Source organism: Drosophila arizonae, chromosome 3 (genome assembly GCF_054131065.1).
Source record: "Drosophila arizonae isolate 15081-1271.41 chromosome 3, UAZ_ARI_1.0, whole genome shotgun sequence".
Classification (NCBI taxonomy): domain Eukaryota; kingdom Metazoa; phylum Arthropoda; class Insecta; order Diptera; family Drosophilidae; genus Drosophila; species Drosophila arizonae.
The window spans coordinates 2,721,352-2,741,800 of NC_142923.1; the positions used below are offsets into that span (position 1 = coordinate 2,721,352).

The window sequence follows — 20,449 nt, forward strand, 5'->3', positions numbered from 1 at the left end:
AAATGATAATGATGATGATGATGAGAGATGGGAGACGGGACACGGGAGCTGGCAGATGAGAGATGAGCTGAGCTGAGCTGGAAATTGAGGAAATGCGATGCGCTGCGATGCGATGTGCTGCGAGCCTCAAAATGAACAGCAAAATCAACAGGCGAAAAGTAACAACAACAAAAAAGTAGAAGCAGATGGAAAGGCGAAGCACTTGCCATTTGGCTAACGGCATTATAAATGATGCCGCCGTGAAAAAGTGACAGTTAGCGCACAGTTACAGTTGCAGCTACATGGCCCATGCTCCATGCCACATGCCATATGCCCCAAGCCTCGTTACTAACCAAGCTCTGCAGGCAGCGAGCGATTCTCCAAAAATCGAATTCCGGCAGCCAAAATTTCCACAAAAACAAAAACCCAAAACAAACTCTCATACAGGAGTGTTTGGTATTCGAACTACACTGTCATTTATTGATTATGCGCATCTCAATTTGAGGCAACACCTCGAGCGGGAACGGGAGCGGTAACTGGAGTCGGAGTCCCCCGATCGAGATTGCATGATGATCGTGACAGGGGCAAAAATAAAAGAAAAGTCACCAATAACGAAACATGGCTAATCATATTTTTCGTTCATTTTAATAGGTAGTACGACTGCAAATAATGTCATTGCCGAAATTATTGAAAGAGCCAAAGGAAAGGAGAAGAGCAAAAATAAAATAAAATATATATATTATGTATATAAATAAATGAAAGAAAATCATAGACAACTGCTATTGCATTATGGCCAAAAATGGAAATGAAGATGGAGCTGGGCGATGGTAGAGCTAAAGCCAAAGCTAACTGATCGTAACCCAACAAGACCGTGAAGCTCATAATGAGCATTGCACAAGACAGAGAGAGAGAGAGAGAGAGTGAGAGAGGGAGGGAATGGGAGTAAGCGAGAGAGAGAGAGAGAGTGTGTTTCTTTGTGAGACATGAAGAAATGTGAAATAAGACCAAGCCACAGTCCAGTTCCAGTTCCAGTTCCAGTTGACTCCAGATCGGAGACAAAGCTTCTCCTCCTCCTCCCCCACGCCTCTTACCCACATTTCGCAGCGTATGCATTGAAATTGAAAGTGAATCGTGCCACACGATCCGAACAGCCAGACGATGATGCGATCCTCCAGACCGAACAAAATCATCAAAACAACAATATTGTAACAAACGCAAACAAGCGAAAACAACACACAAACCTAAAACAAAGAAACCACTAAAACAATATAAAACCAAGAAGTAACGCGTAAAATTGCTGTAACCAGCGTGCAGAATTTTTAATACACTATCAATTTATTTGTTTCTTTTTGGGGAGCTTGGAGAAGGAGATGCGCTTTGTATTGTATATAATTTGGCGATTGAATTTCCTAAGTTCTTATATTAACCATAAAGTTACCGATTTAAGCTATATCACTACTCCATTTCTCGAACAAGTATAACATAAAATTTATGTTATACTGAATAGTTTTATTGACATACTGTTCTTAATTCTTATAGAATTTTGATATATTATATATAACGAATTTTAGTGGTTAACTATATCCATATATGATTCATATACTCTAACGCCTCGATATATGACACTATTTCAATATGACCTAGTAAACGTTCATATAATGATATTAACATTTTGTAAAGTATTTGTCATACTCTATGCGCCCTTCTCAATATATTCCAAAGATATCGTTACTTTCTCAGCGGATCTCATTTTTTATAAGCTACTACGTGTACTACCTATTCTGCCCAATATATACTACGTTATGCCTCTCTCTATATATATACAAGCTACTCCGCATATCCTTCTTTATATATCCCATTCTATATAGGCTAATTTATACATACTTCTGAAGATATCCTTTTCCCTATTCCCTTCTCAATATATTTCATTTCATAAACGCTTCACCACAAGTCTTTCTTTATATATCCCAATTTGTAAGCCCAATTCTCTTGGTCAATGTATCCTCTCGGTTAGATATTCTTCTCTATATACGCTCCTTTATATAAACTACATAATATAGATTCGAATTTACATACATATATCGTACTAATACTCAAAATCAAAACTATCAAAATTTGTAATTCTATAAAATCGTATTTCATTCATACGATATATGTATATCAATGACCTCAGCTTTACACAAATGCTTTACGTAAGTCCAAAATAATCTTGATGAAAATTTGACTTCAAATTCGGTACACATATCAAATTCCCTGAACTTCTTTTCTTTTATTTCAGTGCAACGAAATTTCAGTTTAAAGTTCGATTTATGTTGTAAACAAAAAAAATAAATTGAAATTGCTTTTAGGTAAAAATAAAATTGGAGTTCCGGGATCGAATCGGTTGCGCTTAAACTCGATTTGACTTGCTTAACAGCAGCTGGGAATTTTTATTTATTAAGTGAATTTCGTATAATGTTTGTTACTATATATTAATATATTGCTTTATAACTTTTTTTATATATTATATTAAACGGTTGTGGTATTGCTTATAATTTTAAAAAATGTATTATACATTTGTGTTTTAAAATTTATTATTTTCATTTCAATTTTTAACTGTTATTAACACTTCGATATAATGTTTATAAATATATATAAAATCATTACAATATATAAACCGAAACATTAAATCAATTGTATATATGTAAGTAGTATAATGCATCTGCTCAGATAGCTATCAAATTCCCTCTTAAAATCTTACCAATCAACAAGAATTTGCGTACCTGCTGACCCAGTTACCCGTACCTATTCTCGAACCTATCAAATCACTTGAGCTTATCCAAGCAGCTTAAACACATGCTGAGGATTGAGGAGCTAGTTTTAACTACTTGAGTATGTGTTAACTTTTAGGAGGGTATTAAATCAGTTAAAATTAAAAAGGAAAACCGCAAAAGACTAAGAAACGGTCATCGAAGCGCTGCTGCTGCCAGCATCGCTGCTGTCGCCAACGTCAGCTCCAGCGCCGCAGTCGCAGTCGCAGTCGCAGCTAGGAGCGGCTGCAGAGACAGCTTTGGCTTTGGCCTAAGCTACGGTCTACCCCTAGGCCCAGATGACTTGCCAGCTGCTGCGCTGCTTTAAGCCGTGTTTTGTTGCTGTTGTTGTTGTTTTTGTCTTTTTGCTTTTGTTTGTTTTTTGTTGTTTTGTTGTTTTGGCTGCGGCTGCTGTTGCTGCTGCTGCTGCTGTTGCTCTTGTGGTACTTGTTGTTGTTATTGCCGCCGTTTTATACATTTCAATTTCTTCATGGTTATGCGCTCTTTGCCAACTGGTGCGACTGCTGCCGCAGCTGGCGTCGCTGCTCGCGTCGCCGCCGACTTCTGCTGAATTTTTACTTAATTTTTATTTCTCGCCAATGAGCGGCACTATAAAAGCAACTGCAACAATCGTTGTGGCATGCAGTCAGTGTAAGAGGTTCCGCGTCGCACAAGCTCCAGCGAATCAAACCAAGTTTCTCTCTCTCAAAAAATAAATTCATAATTGTAACGGATTTTAACCGAAACTTGAATCGTTCAGTTTTTACAAGCATTATGCAGTCCAGTTTTGTGGTATGCTCAAGTGGATGCCGCTATTTGTGTGTGTGTGTTGCTGTGTGATATACCCTATTGAAATAGAGTTTAGAAGGGTAAAAGATGGCCAAGCCCATAAAGTATAGAGAAACTCGTTCAGGACGAAGAGCTAAAACGATCCATCCATATTCGGTTCTTCGTCTATTTGTCTGATCTTGGTAACCACGAAAGTTCGAGATTTCTTCGAATATATATTTTCGTATATCAAACGTAGGACGTTTTATTCGGTTTCTTTCAATATTTGCGCGCAGTTTTATAAAAATAATAATATTTTTAATACGCCTTTTCAAGCATAGCTTCGATAGAAAGAGCTATCGGATTTGGCTTATATCATTACATATAACTAGCAGAATATTTTTGGATTTCTGGATAACTCTCACCATGAAATTTTAAAATAAGTCAAAGCTTAGATTTTTATACATCCTAAATCAAGGTCATATCAGTTGGGGTATATCTTAGTCGGCTAATTTCGACTAGAGTACATACATAACTGTTGCTTATGGTATTTTTCTGCTTTTTCTACTTTTTAGTTAGCGATTGTCTTGGCCGGCGTAGCGCTGGCTGCGGCTCGTCCAGAGCCACCGCGTGATACGTACAGCGCCCCACCATCGAGCAGCTATCAGCCGAGCGGACCCAGCGGCGGCTACGGTGCACCTGCACCACAATATGGACCACCACAGCAGCCGCCAGTGGTGCACAAGCATGTCTATGTCCATGTGCCACCACCAGAGCCAGAGTACCAGGCCCCCAGGTGAGTTTCTCAAACTTATATTAAGCTAAGAAAAAAGTAATAATTTGAGTTCAAATAGATCAGTTTCTGATTTGTATCAGAGTAACAAAAATTATATAAACGAAACTAGGTATGATCCTTAGAAGGTTATTATCTATATATATATCATTATTTAAAAGAACTAGTTCTATTCCATAAGTACCATACTGGTTCGCAATTGAAATAGAACTCTCATAAAAATAGTTGAGTAGAGCTCAAATAAAAGCAGAGGAACAGATGTTCTGGAAATGGCCTAGATAATATCATCATCAATTATATTTTTCATTCTCTAACAGAGCACGTTTAAATAGTTTTAAAAGTATTTAAATGCTATTTTCAATACTCAATATTTTTTCCACTTTAATAAAATCCTCTGATATTTATTTGTATAAACATAAAATGCCACAAAATCCATACCAAATTATCTATTCGTCAAGTTACTTAAGTTACGTTTTAATTAAAGAATTTTGCTATAAAAAGACTTTGGACACTACATTTTGGAAAACGTTCAAATACGTTTCCCCTACTTTAAACCCTCTTAATATTTGCAGTTACTCAACATTCATTAATTTCAGTATCTTGATAATGTACTCCTAGAGATCTCTTGTTTAACTCCACTTTGAACCATGTTTAGGCATATCTTCAATCAAATTATGTTTACAACAGTTTCTTTCTTGGTCCAAATTGTGCAAACATAATTTGCCATCTGATTGCAGCGTGAGATATATATTCCCACATTAAGGGAGCTTACGAACCATCTGGTTTGTTTGCCTGATGTCCCATTACAACTAATTGCAAAATGAATTGTCGTGTGTAGCTCCAGATATGACTATATCTATATGAGGTATCTGGGTAATGCCCCACAATTATGAAAATTCTCCCACAATTCATGGACTCTATGAGTGCTTGAGTACTTTGTTTAATATCTGACGCGGCAGCTGCGAGACAACTGTTGCGAAAAACTATGAGCGTTAATCATCTAATTCAGCTCAGGGCTACAAACTGTTTAGTTTTTGTTTTCGACTTTTTTTTGCATTATCATTTTTGTGAAGGGAGTAACAAGACTTTTTTGCTTCTATACTGAAAACTTATTTAATCGAGGAACCCCTCAAACGGGCAACAATTTAAGCTAAGCTTATCTATCTACCTCTCACTCTCTCTCTATCTCGCTCTCTTTCACTTTTTGTCACTGTAGTCAGAAAGCAATGTTAATTGCCAACTGGAAAAGATATGGTGCTGAAGACAACTAAAGCGTGACTAAGATGTTACCTAAGCTACACATATATTTTTAACTTTACGTAGCTAATTATTCCATACGGAAAGGGAACTGGAAAGAGAGAGAGAGGGACAGAGTGAGAAGGGGAGAGAACGAGTGCAATTACCATAGCGTTAATATAGAAGACTGCATATAATAGTTTATATAAGAGTTGAATTTCTAGTGGGCTGCAAATTGTGACAGTTTTCTTCTTCTCTTTTTTTTTTTTTTTTTGGCAACTAATTATTGCATACGAAAAGGAGAGTGAGTGCAATTACCATAGAGTGTGTATAAGAGTGGGCGTATAAGTGTTTATATAAGTCTTCAGGTGAACTGATAATGAGACAGTTTCGAAGTAACTGAGCCAGCTTGTTATTACTGCATACACATAGGCAGACAGAGAGAGGAAGAGAGAGAGAGTGTGTGTGTCTAAAATTACTATGGAGTGCTTAAAGAGTGTGAATATCAGACTTTATATAAGAGTCCAATTGCTAGTGGGCGGCGTATTGTCATAGTTCCTAAGCTCGTTTATTACTATTGCATATGCAAAGGGAGTCTGAAGAAGAGAGCATGCAATTATTATAATATGTGCATGTGATTTTATATAAGAGTTTATATATGAACTAGTGGTGATAATTTCGTTTCATCCAAATGATCGGCAAACTATGCGACGACTTCTCTGAAACCTTTCCTTGACTTCATCCGCTTTTTCCCATAGGAAACCTGTGTATGTGCCACCACCACAGAAGCACTACAAGATTGTGTTCATCAAGGCGCCATCACCACCAGCACCAACTGCTCCAATCATTCCACAATTCCCCCAGAACGAAGAGAAGACTTTGGTCTATGTGCTAGTCAAGAAGCCAGAGGAGCAGCCAGATATTGTTATCCCAACACCGGCGCCAACGCAGCCCAGCAAACCCGAAGTCTACTTCATTCGCTACAAAACCCAAAAGGAGGAGACCGGACCCTACCCGAATGCCATTGCACCACCTTCGGAATATGGTGCACCCGCTGGCCCTCCAGCACCATCGGCGCCCAGCAGCTCCTATGGAGCACCTTCCCATTAAACGAACCAACTCTGCCATCTCTGGCCACCCTTCCTCCCCCTCCCCACTTCGAGCTAAACTTTACTGATTTTTTACTCATTTTTTTATTCATAACGAAAAAAAGAACAAAAAAAAATCATTTTGACGTGTGACAAAATTTACGAATTATAATTTTATATATGTATAGAATATGCCCCGATCCCTATCATTATTATTGTTGTTTCTTATGTAATTTTTTACCTCTAAACATTCTCCGCATAGGCTGTTTGTTTCAAATTGTTTTTGCCTAATCTTAAGTATCTAGTTCTTAAGCACATGCGTTATATATACGATTATCATTTATACATATATATATTGACCATATATATATCAATATACTTGATATGCATTTCAACTAGGCAAATATTAACTACGAATATTTCAGTAAATTGTTGTTGTTGAACGCGAACGAAGAAGACAATGAAAAAGCTACAAAAAAAAATAATAATAAAATGAATGATACTCAAAACATTATTATTGTATATGTATAAAAACAATGGATCAAGAAAAATAAAAGTTATCTGAACTTACTATCTGACATGCAATGCAGTTTTTCACTTAAATATTCTTTTATTAAAAAATAAATAAATAATCATCGTATAAAATACTAAAATCCGACTAATCGGGAATTAAAAACATTTTTCATAAATACTTTTAAACTACAATATTACAATAATTTGAATTTCAAACTGTGGCCTAATATTTGCGTATGAGAGCGTTGCCATACTATGCAAATAATAACAGAAATTTTGAAGCATAGCACTGCCAACAGCTAACAGCGAAAAAAAAATTTAGCTTTCCAAATAAGCGCCTCAGGCTATACCCAAAATCAAAAGATAATTATATTAGAATTCGCCTTAGTTAGGCATTAAATTTAAATTAAATTTATTTCATTCTCAGTTATTTTACTGCCACTCTAACGGTAAACATTTGCCTCACATAGTTGAGAGCTCACTTCAGCTTTGCAATTTTAATTGAGACATTGTCAGGACACTTTCAACTGCTTTCAAACTGTTCTCCCCCTTCTATGTGCATATGCACATGTATCCTGTTCAAAGTCCATCCAAATCCCCGCTATAGATGCTTTTAAATACACAGACACACACACACATACATACACTCACTCAACGGCTTCTACTCGGCCTGTCAAATGTAAGCGAACTTAAAACACATCGTTTGCATTTTGGGCTGCCTGCCTCGGCCCCTCCCCCTCCTCACCGCCCCCTCACCCAAGCCCTCGCCTACTGCAAACACTTAAGTGACGCTTCAGCTCCTCAACTATCAGCGTGAGTGTCTGTGTGCGTGCTTTTTGCTCCTCTTTTGTTGTTTTTCCTTAAATGTGTATGAGTGTGTGTGTGTGTAACTTTTTTTTTACAATATAAACATCATTTGCGTTGTTCCTTTTGTTTGAAGCCTCGCTGATTTTGTTTACCTGTGACTGCCGCCTGCCTAGCAGGCTGCCTTGTTGGCTGGCTGGCTGCCTGCCTTCCTGCTAACGGCACTTGCTCAAGAGAGCACGCCAGCCACTCTCTTAACACAAAAGCGAAAGTCGTACAACCCCCACACAAAGGTGTAAAGCGTTGCCAGCTGCAAGCAGTTAGACAACGCTCTCTCTTCTACTGTCGCGCAAGCGTCGCGTGAGGCGGCTAGCATAAAGAGCGGCCAGAGCAGAGCTGAGCACTTGCCAAGCATTTGGTAGCGCCGTCCTGTGTTAGTTGCGATTGTAATGCCAACGCAAACGGAACGCGGCGGGCGTTCGCGTCGCGAGTTGTGTGCGTGTGTATGTGTTCGTAAAATGAAAATGTGTTTTTTTCGTTAGAGCCGGAGCAGCTAAAGAATCGTAGCTAAAATAAATCATGTATATCAAAATCGAAGAAGCCAAAGCGTTGCAGCCAAAGATGAAATCAACAACCAGAAATTGCCAGTCATAAAAAAAGGGTTTGTGCACGCTCCATGTATATGTGTGTATGAGCACTAGATGTGTGTGGCTGTCGCTGTGTGTGAGAGTGTGTGCGTGTGCTTGGTGTTGTGCTAATATTGTTGTCCATACAATGCCATGGCATTCTATATACCCCCTCTCCTCTCCCTCTCGCACTACTCCACTGGTTTGTTGTTGTTGTTGTTGTTGCGTACAATTAGAAGGCATTGCCAATCGATTTGTGTGAAAAGCCAAAAGCTCAAAAGGTGGAACGCCTCAAAGAAGTTCGCTGTTGCAGGTGCGCGACATCTGAAAAATGAAGTTGAGCCAAACGTCGGCGTCAACGTCAACGTCAACGTTAACGTTGACGTTCGAGTTGCCAGTCATTCACAATAGAAACGTGCCATCAAAATAAGAAAGAAAGCAGAAAAAAGCAACAGAAAAAGGAAGAAAAGAAACAATATTAATGAAAAGATGTTGCAAAAAATGTCACGTTCCTTATTTGAATTCGCATCATCATGTTAATGAAGGTGCTCCCCTAGAACCCTAAAGGCAAGCGTCTGCAATGCTTAAAGTTGAGCTCTTCAATTTATAACAAAGAATGTATATACATTAAGATATCAATGGGGAAACTTGATCGAAAACTGAATTGCAAACTTTTCAACGAAATACGGAATGGTTCAAGAAATTCTTATTTGAATTAATTTGAATAAACATAGTCCTGAAACTTTATTTATATTCTCTTAGCCAACATATAGTAAGGAATGCCTAGAGCTCTACGTTTAGAATTCCTAACTTAACTTAAAGTTTTTTTTTTTAATCTTTCTAAAATCTATAGTCGCATATAAAATATAAATAATAGGTAGTGATAACATTATCTATTATTAATTTCAAAAATAAGTTCAACTTAAATAAACTCAAAAATAAAATAATCAAATTAAAAACTTATTCATTTAAAAAAATTAAGAAATTTAAATACCATATTCATAGCAAAATGGAGAAAAATCTTCAAAATTAAAAAATTCTGAACTTAAAAAAAAAACACAAAAAACAAAAATGTTAAAAAATATATTTAAAAAAAGTTAATAGCAATTATTAAAGATATAATGTAATAAAAAATAAAAAACAATAAAAGTGTTCTCAAAAATACTTCCTAATAGTAAAATAAACTGCATACCAAAAAGTTACTTAAAAAGTGGTAAACATAAACCCCTATAAACCGAACTTAAGTGAATTTTATAAACTAAGCCTCAAATGAATAAAAAATGCAAAAATAATAACATAATAAAAACAAGTAAGAAAGCTCTAGTCGAGACTGCTCGACTACGAGATCCCCTGAACCCTTGGAGTTTTAGCCTTTTCAATAATTTTTCGCGTCTTTCACACGCACGTACGCACACACAGGCATACATACACACACACGCATACAGACACACATACACACACACACGCATACACACACAAACGCATACACACACACACATACACACACACATACACAAACACATACACACACAAGCACCCACGCATAAACACGCATGGGCGGCAGTGAGCGCTTACTATGAGAACTTAATTGTTTAATAACTTTTTTTGTGGACGTACGATCTTCATGAAACTTTCAGATTATGATTATAACATGAATATGCATGTAATTGCCAAAGCACAAGTCTCTAGTATTTGAAATACGCTTTTTACAAAAGTGAGGGTGAGGGGGTGAATTTAAGGGTGGGGGGTAAATTTTAACAAAAACCGAAATTGTATAAATTGCATATAAGCATACATTAAAAATTTGGAGACTCTAGCAATAAAGGTGTAGAAGATATAATTTTATAACTGGTTTTCGATAAGGTTTTTTATCGATAAAAAAAGATCGGGATGAGTTATCGAAATTTAATGATAAACTTGATATGCGCGCTGTAATTACGGACATTTTAAAAAAAATTTGAAGTCTCTAGCTCTTATATCTTCTGAAATCGACGCGTTCATACATACGGACAGACGGACAGACGGACAGACGGACAGACAGGCGGACAGGGCCAAATCAACTCAGCTCGTCATCCTGATCAAGAATATATATACTTTGTGGGGTCTGCCACGCCTCCTTCTCCCTGTTACATACATTTCAACAAAACCATTATACCCTGATTTCCCATTGAAAATGGGTTCAGGGTATAAAAAATATTACTTATAATAAAAAAAGGCAACAATCTAAGCAACAGTCTAAGCACCCGAAAGCCTACAAAAAAATAGAAGCTCTTCACTTTTTGGTAAAATTACGAGCGCCCAGAACATAAACTTAAGAGTCAAATATAAGACGAGCACTTGCTGCACGTATAACTGATATAATTGTAAATAAACATAAAATAAACAAAAGAGTCCTTACTGAAAACTGCTTTCTGCAAGAGAAATTTCAGTGAAATAAAAACCAAAGTACCGCAAATAGATAAAATATATATATACATCTATGCTTGGACGATGCTACAAGTGAATAAAAACACTCAAACCCTCCAAAAAATAAAAACAAAATTCAGTGAATCATAAGAGTGGGAGAGAGACAGAGAGATTGAGTCGATTCGAGTTGAGTTGTCTGTGAAGCATATGCCCAATAAGCAGATGCCCCATAACCATAAAGCGAAAGTGTTATGGCCATTACCATAGGACGGCAGGACCTCGTCCTAAGTCACAGTTGTCCCTTCTTGGCAGAAATCACAATTTATGACATTACACATAAAATCTGCACACAATGTAGCGAAAGGAGAAATTCTTGGCAAAACTTTTACAGCACACTGTTGGATCCTTATTAACTAGTGGTTGCTACATGTACCTCTTCTTCTTCTTCTTGCATTCTTTCCTGCCCCATGTCTGGCAAATACAGAAGTGCTTCCAACAAGTAAGACACACACATTCACACGGACATTAAGAGTATGGAAACGGAGTTTTGTGGCCGTGGAGCAATGAGCACCAGCCAAACGCCGCGCAATGGCGGCTTCTGTGGTGCACTACAGCGTGCACCGCCAGCGATGCCGCCGGCTCTGCAACGCCGTCTCTCCAGTCGGGAATGCTATGGCGTTGGCAAAGTCAAAGTCATGTTACGCGTCGCCGACAAAGCGGACAGCGGCGCCGACAGCAGCAGCTGCCTTGAGTCTGGCTGCTTTATGGCGCTCGACAAGAAGAAGCGACAGGTGACACTAACGGATCCGAAGACCGTCTCGGCACCGCAGGCTCAGGAGCGAGCGCCAATGGTTGCGGCACCTAAAATGTTTGCCTTCGATAATCTATTCACAGCAGAGGATAAACAGGTGAGTGGACGTTAGAGGATAGATGGAATAGATAGATAGATAGGTGGATAGAAAATAGATAGAATAGATACATAGATAAGTGGACAGATAGATAGGTAGATAGACAAATATATGGATGGATATGGATATATGGATAGAATAGTTATTTTTAAAGAGAGTAAGTAAAACCTATGAGAAACCTAAGAAAGTTCTAGAGCTTAGAGAGCTATAGAGTTCTAGTTCGAGATTTTTTGGAATTTCGAAATGAAGAAACGATTTTTAGTTTTTAGATAATACACGAGGGACAAATGTACTAAACTAGAAAATAATAAAACATTTAAAAACTAGAAAAAAACATTTGGAATCGATGCATAAAATAAGCAAAAAGTAATAGAAACTCAAAGTCCACAAAAATTTCAGCTATGATACGCAAATAACAGGGCGATTAGTATATTAGAGTAAATATAAAGCAAAACGTGAATCTAGGAGAGTTCTAGAAGACGAGAATATACAATGGATAAGCCAGAAAAGTAAGCATCGGATATAGATAGAGAGGAAATTGTAAATAGGCTAAATAATATCAGATATACATTTTGGAATTCTAAAGTAAAGGATTACAAATACTAGACAAATTCCAAATGTTACAAATTGATGTAGGCGAAGATGGGTGAATGCAAAGATATAATTGATCAAAATCATTTATTATAAATAGAAGGGATCTAGCAAAATATAGTTTTTAACTTAATCCGCCTATTTTCCTATAAGTATGCTTTTGGGAATCAATTATTAATTTGTAAACAAATGTGTACATTCTATCTTGTTGTTATATATATTTTTACCTAACTTATATTATGTCTCTCTTAATCACGCACTACATGTGCTACATGTGATAACTTTTTAAAATATATGTATATCAAGTACAATGCATGTTTTTCATTCGAAAGGCTTAGTTTACCTTTCTTTTTCATTCCCATGCCAAATAAGCTTCCTTAGCTTCCGTTCGTTATTACAATTTCTTTGGTTAGGTCTTCTCAAGCTTTACAAGATATCAAATAAAGCATACCCAACGGAATATTCTTTCATCATATTCACAATCCCCCCATTCGCTCTCTCTTTCTATACTTTGCAGTCGGATGTTTGTGCGGCGGCCTTAAGCGAGGTAATACCCGCCGTGCTGGAGGGTTCGGATGGTTGTCTGCTGGCCATGGGCTATCCGGGCACGGGGCAAACGCAAACGGTGCTCGGCGACCTGGGAGCTGGTGCTTTGGGCGCAGCGCCCTGTGCCATTGCCTGGCTGTATAAGGGAATTCAGGAGCGTCGACAGAAGAGCGGAGCCCGGTTCTCTGTGCGGGTCAGTGCGGTGGGCATCAATGCGACCAAGCCGGACGCTCTCTCCACGGATTTGCTCATCTCACATGCAGCTGGTAAGCAGAGCAAAGCGAAGAGAGAATGTACAAAGGGCCGCCACCTGTTAGCAGAAGTTGGGCTATAAAGAGGAGGGCGTGCTTGTGGGCGTGGGCGCTCATAATGTTGCCCCTGGGCCAGCTGATGATAATGTTGTAGCGGGGACGCTGAGGGTTAGCGGGTTGCGGGGGTTAGGTCCCCAATTTGAATAAAGTTAACCTGTGAGGCTGTAACGAGCAACCCCACAGCCCCCACAGCCCCCCACAGCTCGCTTCGACTCCAATGAATGCTAACTACAGTCGAGTGGCATTTATATGAACATAAAAGCTAATGCTCTTTTCATTCACTCCACACGAACACGAATCCCACACAGAATCTGACGACTCCCCGGGGATTTATTTGCGTGACGACTTCCTTGGCGGCCCGACGGAACTACGTGCACCCACCGCGGAGCGTGCAGCGCTATTTCTTGACTCCGCATTGGCCGGACGTTTAAAAAGTTCCGGAACGGGCAATTCCAGCAGTTCAACAGCGACAGCGACGCTGGAGTCCGCACTCATCTTTACGCTGCACGTCTACCAGTACAGCCTGTCCCGCAAGGGCGGTGGTAAGTCCTATTACTACTCAACCACTTCAGCCACCAACCCACCCAGCTTACCCCACTCCATATGCTGTGCCTTCCCCTAGTTGTAGACATTGTTGTTGCCACACTCAAGTGGCCCGCTAAATGTTTCACTAGACAGCCAGACCATTAAAGTGTCGCATTTCTCACCCACCCCAACCACTACATGTCTCTCTCTCTCTCTCTCTCCTTCTCGTACTCTCTCTTTTGTTACAGTTGCTGGCGGCCGGAGCCGTTTACATATCATCGACTTGGGCGGCTGTGCCAATCGCAGCGGTGGTCTTCCACTTTCGGGCATTGGCAATATTTTGTTGGCCATATTGAGCGGTCAGAGGCATCCGCCCCACAAGGACCACCCGTTGACGCCGCTGCTAAAGGACTGCCTGGCCCCCATTACCTGCCATGTGGCAATTGTCGCACATGTCCTGCAGTCAGCGCATTCGTATCAGGATGCTTTGGCCACCATACAGATTGCCTCGCGTATTCATCGCTTGCGTCGTCGCAAACACCGTGTGCCCATGCCCCTGGCCGTGGGTCTGGCCCAGGGCCTGAACTCGGGCGGTGCGGGCTCCTCGGCTGGGTCTGGCGCCGATCCCTCCAGCTCGGAGATCTCAGCGGACACTGTCATCTATATGGGACCCCATGATGATGCCACCGACGGCGAGCATCCGCCTGTCTATCTGCCCTCGCTCAATGGCTCCACGGATAATCGCGCCCAGCTCGGCAAGGCCTTGAAGGGCAGCGGTGCAGAGAAGCCAACGGCGCCACAACTCAAATCAAACTGCGCCAGTCCACTGATGAAGAAGGCCGCCGTGGAGAAGGGTAAGTGTTAATGCTGTCAGCCAAACTGCTGTCAACCCCTCGTTCATTAGTTCCAGATCCAGGCATTGACAGGCTTTGCTTATGAGATTTTAATTGAAATTCCTCGAGTCATTAGATTTATGCCCCAGAGATAGTCAACAATATTACTCCGACAGATTTAGCTCGGATCTAATGTCACTTATCAGCGCTGAAACAGCTCCAGGACTGGCTAAAAGAGCGACAGCTGGCAGTTAGTCTTTGATGGGCTGACACTATGTGGGGGTTGTTAGCTGGATGAACACCTTGGGCTTACAAATACATGTTGACACTTGAGAGATTTACATTAGGAGTAAATGTGGCATGATATGCAATCAAAATAACGACAAATATTTCCAATTAATTGAAGCTTAAACGGGGTCTCGTGGAGGTGGAGCCTTTGAGACCTGCTCTCCTTAAAGACTTTATTGAATTATCTCATTTGTCTAGAGGTGGTTTTAGAGAGGCTTTAATACTGCTCTATGATCTTAAGTAGAGATGGGAAAGTGGTCTTCGGAAGTTCTTTTCTAATACTTGTTCACGGCTAATGTGGTCGCTTATCCCTAGCTAGTGTGCGTTCATCTCTACCTTTAAAAATGGTTTATAACTCATGTGAACATATTTGGTATTATACAATGTAAGTAGGGTCTTAGAATAGATTCAGGAAATAGTATAACTGTTAGACCTGAGTTCATGTAAGACATTGAGCTAATAGAGATAATCCTACGTTAAACATCAAGTCCCAGCTCGCTAAATTGTTCCAAACTACAACCTCTTAGCAAATAATTTTCTTATTCAACCACTTCCTTTCCTTCTCGCCCTCTTCCTCCCTACTTCACAGCCAAGAAGCTGCAGTCCTCTGTGAGTTCCACAGGCAGCTTGAAGCGCCATAATGCCGCCACTGTTGCCTCTAGCTGTGCCGTCTCCGCGATGCTGCCACAGCACAGCGCGCTGGCTCAGGAGCTGCTGCCCTCAGCGCCCGGCTCACCCATTCCTAGACACATGTGCTCCAAGGCCTCGAATATGCCAACGCCCAAGGGCTCGCCGCTGCGCCGTCCGCATGGCTCGACGCCAGGCGCAGCGCTGGAGCAGCTGGAGGCGGGCATGCGACAGATCACCGAGGAGCAGTGGATCGACGGGCCACGCGTCTCGCGAGCCAAGGTGGCCGAGGCACGGCATCTGATGCGCGAGGTGAACCACGTGAAGCAGTGCGAAACGTGGGTCGATGGACCCAAGTCGCAGTCGTGCCGCTCCCTGACAGCGGGCAATCTGCCAACGGCTGCCCCGACGCAGGGCTACGGCTTTATGGATGCGCATAAAAAGACAATGATCAGACAGTGGGTGGAGAATCAGACCTCGCAAGTCTTCCAGGGTGCGGCCAGCGTCTCGGCGAGCTGTTCACCCACAGCCCTGCATCTGAAACTCTCCCAGCTCAAGCAGAAGTCACTTGACCTGCCGGAGCGACCTCTGTTCCAGCCAGAAGCCCTGCCGGAGCTGCCTCAGTGCCTGGATAGTCTTCCGCTGCTGGGCAGCTGTCCAGATGCCCAGCCCGATGGCGATGATCAGGACAGCGGTCCGTCGGAGGTGCCGCCTGCGCTGCCGCTCCTAGACGATCCTCTGGGCTCCCGGGACATCTCGCACGACAGTCTGCATCGCATGCTCTCCAGGCACGACTCGGAGCTGGCTGTCAGTCGTGCCTCCTCGCAGCATCCGTCGCAGCGCAGCATCGACTGTGGGTTACAGGTGACGGAGGAGGAAATCGCTCGCACCATGGCGCGCAGTGAAAGGGAGAGGGAACGCGATAGGGAGAGGGAGAGGGACAGGGATAGGGATAGAGAGCGTGAGCAGACGCATCCCTTGGCCGCGCTTAGTCACTGCGACGATTTGTCCTTCGTGTCCAGCTTCAACATGGCCTGCGAGTCCTTCAGTGAGTGCGGAGAACGCGCCAGGTGAGCAAACTTATTGATAAGAACTTGTTCCCTTATTTCGATTTTCCCGTGAATCGGCTTGCAATCGATATTTTAATGCTGTACTTCAACCGATCCTTTCCTGCAATGATTCCTCCCTTGCAGACATCAATTCGATCAGCTGGCCCGCCTGCACGAGATCTTCACCTCGCAGCTGGCCATGGCCGAGGTGACGCCCTCGTCGGCGCTCTACCGCACGGAGGTGGGCAGCGTGTTCAGTGAGCCCGCGTTCCGCTTCAATGTGGGCCAGAGCAGCGTTTGCAGCGAGCCCGCCTACCGTCTGACGCCAAGTCCACCCAAGCAGCCGTCGCACAGCCCGAGCCAGGGCTCGCTGCCCAGCTTGAACGGCATCATGGAGATAGCGGGCATGGACGACTATGCGCTGCTGCGCCAGCCGGACGGCGCCTCCGATCCCAGCCTGCCGAAGAGCGAGAAGCGTTTCGCGCCGCAGCACGACGACATCAGCGAGCTGGAGGAGAAGGACCGACGCAGCTCGCTGGAGGATGCGCAGCACAAGCTGAATGAGATTACGAATATACTGCCGCTGGCGGCGCAGTCCCGGCTGCCGCTGCTGCCACTCAATACCAGCTCGGAGGCATACGACAGTGGCCACGATTCCTCCACGCCGCGCACCTCCAAGCACTCGGGCATCTCGCGGAGGGCGGAGAGCGGCTATCACAGCGTGGCGACCGTGCGAGACTCGGACGAGAGCAGCTTCGCGTCTGGCATGTCGAAGAGTCAGCGGCATCGCATCACCGTTCCGGGTGGCCATTATCAGCGCCACGGCAAGAAACGCCAACGGCAGGAGGGCAACAAGGGTCTGTGCAATTGGTTGCTCCATCCGTTCTCCTGCACCTATCCAGAGACTGAGGGCGAGATCAGCGACTTCTAACTCCGAACGGAGACCCCCACCAAATCGAAATTCAACCAGTGAAAACATATGAGAGATGCAAGGCCAAAGAATTTGTAAGCACACACACACACATACACATCAACCAGACATATATTGAAGCAAAGGAAAACCAGCGACTGATTAACTTTTACTTGGCGCCGGCTGCCACAAACCAATTTTAAACGAAAAGGAAGAAGACGAAGCACACGACGAAGAGGAGGAAGTGAAACCTAATCTAATCTAACCCAACTACCTAATTATACCTATGCTATAAAGAAAGGCGCCATTAACACTCACACACACATACAAACACTCACTAATACACGCATAAGTTCAAACGGGGCTTTAAATATTTTAAGTTGCCAGCTAGCATAATGAGAATATTACGCATTAGGTAGGGGTAGTCACGATAATGGAAGAAAATTAAAAAAGTGAAGCTTGAAAAATACTTTAATCAAGGTACATGACGTGGGTTGACTAAATGCCAAAAAAGAAAAAAGAAAGAACACATTTTTAATAGAGTGACATGAGTACATCTGGTATTTTATTTCAGGAACTGATTTCAGTGTTTTAACCAGGTAAAAAGCAAAGTAATAATATTTTTAAATTGGTTATTTTATTTATTTGTTTTGCTAGTGGATATATGAATATATATATATATATATATATATATATATATATATATATATATATATATATATATATATATATATATATAATTATTTATTATATATTTTACATTTTTGCTTAGCTTTTATTTATCATTATTTAGTTTTATTTTATTTTTTTTTATTTATGTACATAATTTTCAGTTGTAAATTTTCTTTAAATAAAAAAAAGCCCATATTATACTAACATACAAACAAATAAAAATATTATTTAAGTTCAAGCGTGTTTGCTAAGTTAAATGTTAAATGATATTTATAAATTTATGATTAAAAAAAAAAAAAATAAATAAATAAATAAAAAATTTCGCAAGACTACCGCCAATAATTTTTAGCGAATAATTTAAATACAATGAAAAATTGTTATTAAAGTTTCATTTATGTTTTTTTAATCAAATTGTTCAGAACTGCATTTATTATTTTCTTTATTATTTATTCGATTTATTTATTTTATTTTATTTTTTTAAGCAACATGAGAATCCTATATTGGTTGTTTGTTTATCCACAATACATCAAATTATTACCTCTAATATGTTACCAATAGTAATCTCAGCCTCATTGGTCGGAAAATTCATTTTTGCCAGAAATTTCACTTACAGTTCTAACACAGTTTTTCCAATATATTGACTGCCCCTGCCGCTGCTATATAAATAATATAAACATATGTACTTAATCAGGCCACAATCACTACAACTTTACAAGTAAAAAACAAGCAGAGATACATTTATATACATATATCATAAATATATATATATATTATACATACATTATATCATAGCTATTTATTGTTTATTTATTTATAATTTTGGTTTGTCGATGAAGAAGAAGAAGATTGATAAATTGTATGCTAAATGTTAAATGTTTGCTTATTCAAACACTTTATTGCCAATTATAAGTTACAAAAAAAAAATGAAAAACGAAATGAAAAAACAAAAATGTTTAAATTAATTGTTAGTTAGCTAAAGTTATACATCTACTAAAAACAAATTGTGTAAGACAAGGACAACAACAACCACGAAGAAGAAGACGAAGAGGAAGAACAACCAAGTAGACAAATGTTAAACATAATTTTGTTGCCATTTTTGCCTAAATCAACTATGTTACAAAAACAAAAACAAACAAGAAAAAATAAAAATAAAAAATTATATATATATATCGTATATATATATATATTTATCAGAGATATTATATATGAGATGCAAATTTTATGAAGCTATTTAAATATAAAATAAATATGAATAAACGCAAGCAAATATATATATATATATATATATATATATATATATATATATATATATATATATATATATATATATATATATTATATATATAAATCGCATAAGGCATGCATTAAGAAAGGCACGCCTCAAAGCATGCAACACACAATTTTTCACATGAATAGCTAAATTTTTCGCATCGCACATAATTTATTTCCATTAAAAACAAAATATGAAAAGAAAAAACGAATCACATTCCTTCATTGCCTTTTTAGTCGCATTCATCCATAAAAAAAAACTAAAAAAAAAAAGACAAAAAAAAACGTAAATAAAAATCATAAACTTATTGAATTAATTAACAAAAGCGAGAATCAACTAATTATATTGCATTATTATATATTTCGTATTATTCCAATTATCCAAGCGTAGTAATCACCAAAAACAAAAACCAAAGGCTATACTTTAATCAACCCACACACATACCACAACCCCCTCACACCCTCTCCTCCCTTGTTAATGAAACAAGATGAATATTACATATATACTATATATACAATATCATATATGATGATTCGTCGACTTCGACGCTGAATACAGACTAATTATTTTTTATAATATAAAGCAAATCGACATCTGGTTTTATTGCATTTTTATCGGGGCGGGGTGCGGGCAACTCGAATCGAGTCACAGTTGGCCGAAAAAAAATGTTGACATTTTATAGATAGATATATATATATCAAAGCTCCACTGACACCCCCTCTAAGTAAATAGAGGTTGGGGGCCTGAGCCATAAAACAAGCTGGAAAAGTAACGATTCCTTGTTCGTGTTTTTGCGCAAAGTCGAACTGCCAAATACTCTTGAGGTAAGTTTTAAACGAATTACGGATTTTATGACTTGCGAACTAGTTTTGAATTGGATTGACATTCTCTGGTGTGGAAATATCCTAGAAATGATG

General features: G+C 40.0%; 2 protein-coding genes across 3 annotated transcripts; both read left to right on the top strand.

The window, feature by feature from the left end:
• Window positions 1–3,393: 3,393 nt before the first annotated feature.
• On the top strand, window positions 3,394–7,231 carry TwdlE (TweedleE). 2 transcript variants are annotated; one of them, XM_089463720.1, is made up of 3 exons: window positions 3,394–3,590; window positions 4,112–4,332; window positions 6,324–7,231. In XM_089463720.1, exons 1-3 carry the CDS (start codon window positions 3,543–3,545, stop codon window positions 6,673–6,675), a joined length of 621 nt encoding a protein of 206 aa, XP_089319846.1. In that variant the 5' UTR covers window positions 3,394–3,542; the 3' UTR covers window positions 6,676–7,231. The 2 variants fall into 2 exon arrangements, with proteins under 2 accessions (XP_089319846.1, XP_017860530.1); XM_018005041.2 differs by having other exon boundaries at window positions 3,395–3,560.
• Window positions 7,232–8,391: 1,160 nt separating this feature from the next.
• On the top strand, window positions 8,392–20,130 carry LOC108611917 (kinesin-like protein GA13060). Its single transcript, XM_089463719.1, has 7 exons — window positions 8,392–8,631; window positions 11,487–11,910; window positions 13,019–13,313; window positions 13,667–13,900; window positions 14,132–14,737; window positions 15,594–16,701; window positions 16,825–20,130. Exons 2-7 carry the CDS (start codon window positions 11,536–11,538, stop codon window positions 17,609–17,611), a joined length of 3,405 nt encoding a protein of 1,134 aa, XP_089319845.1. The 5' UTR covers window positions 8,392–8,631; window positions 11,487–11,535; the 3' UTR covers window positions 17,612–20,130.
• The last annotated feature ends 319 nt before the right edge of the window (window positions 20,131–20,449 follow it).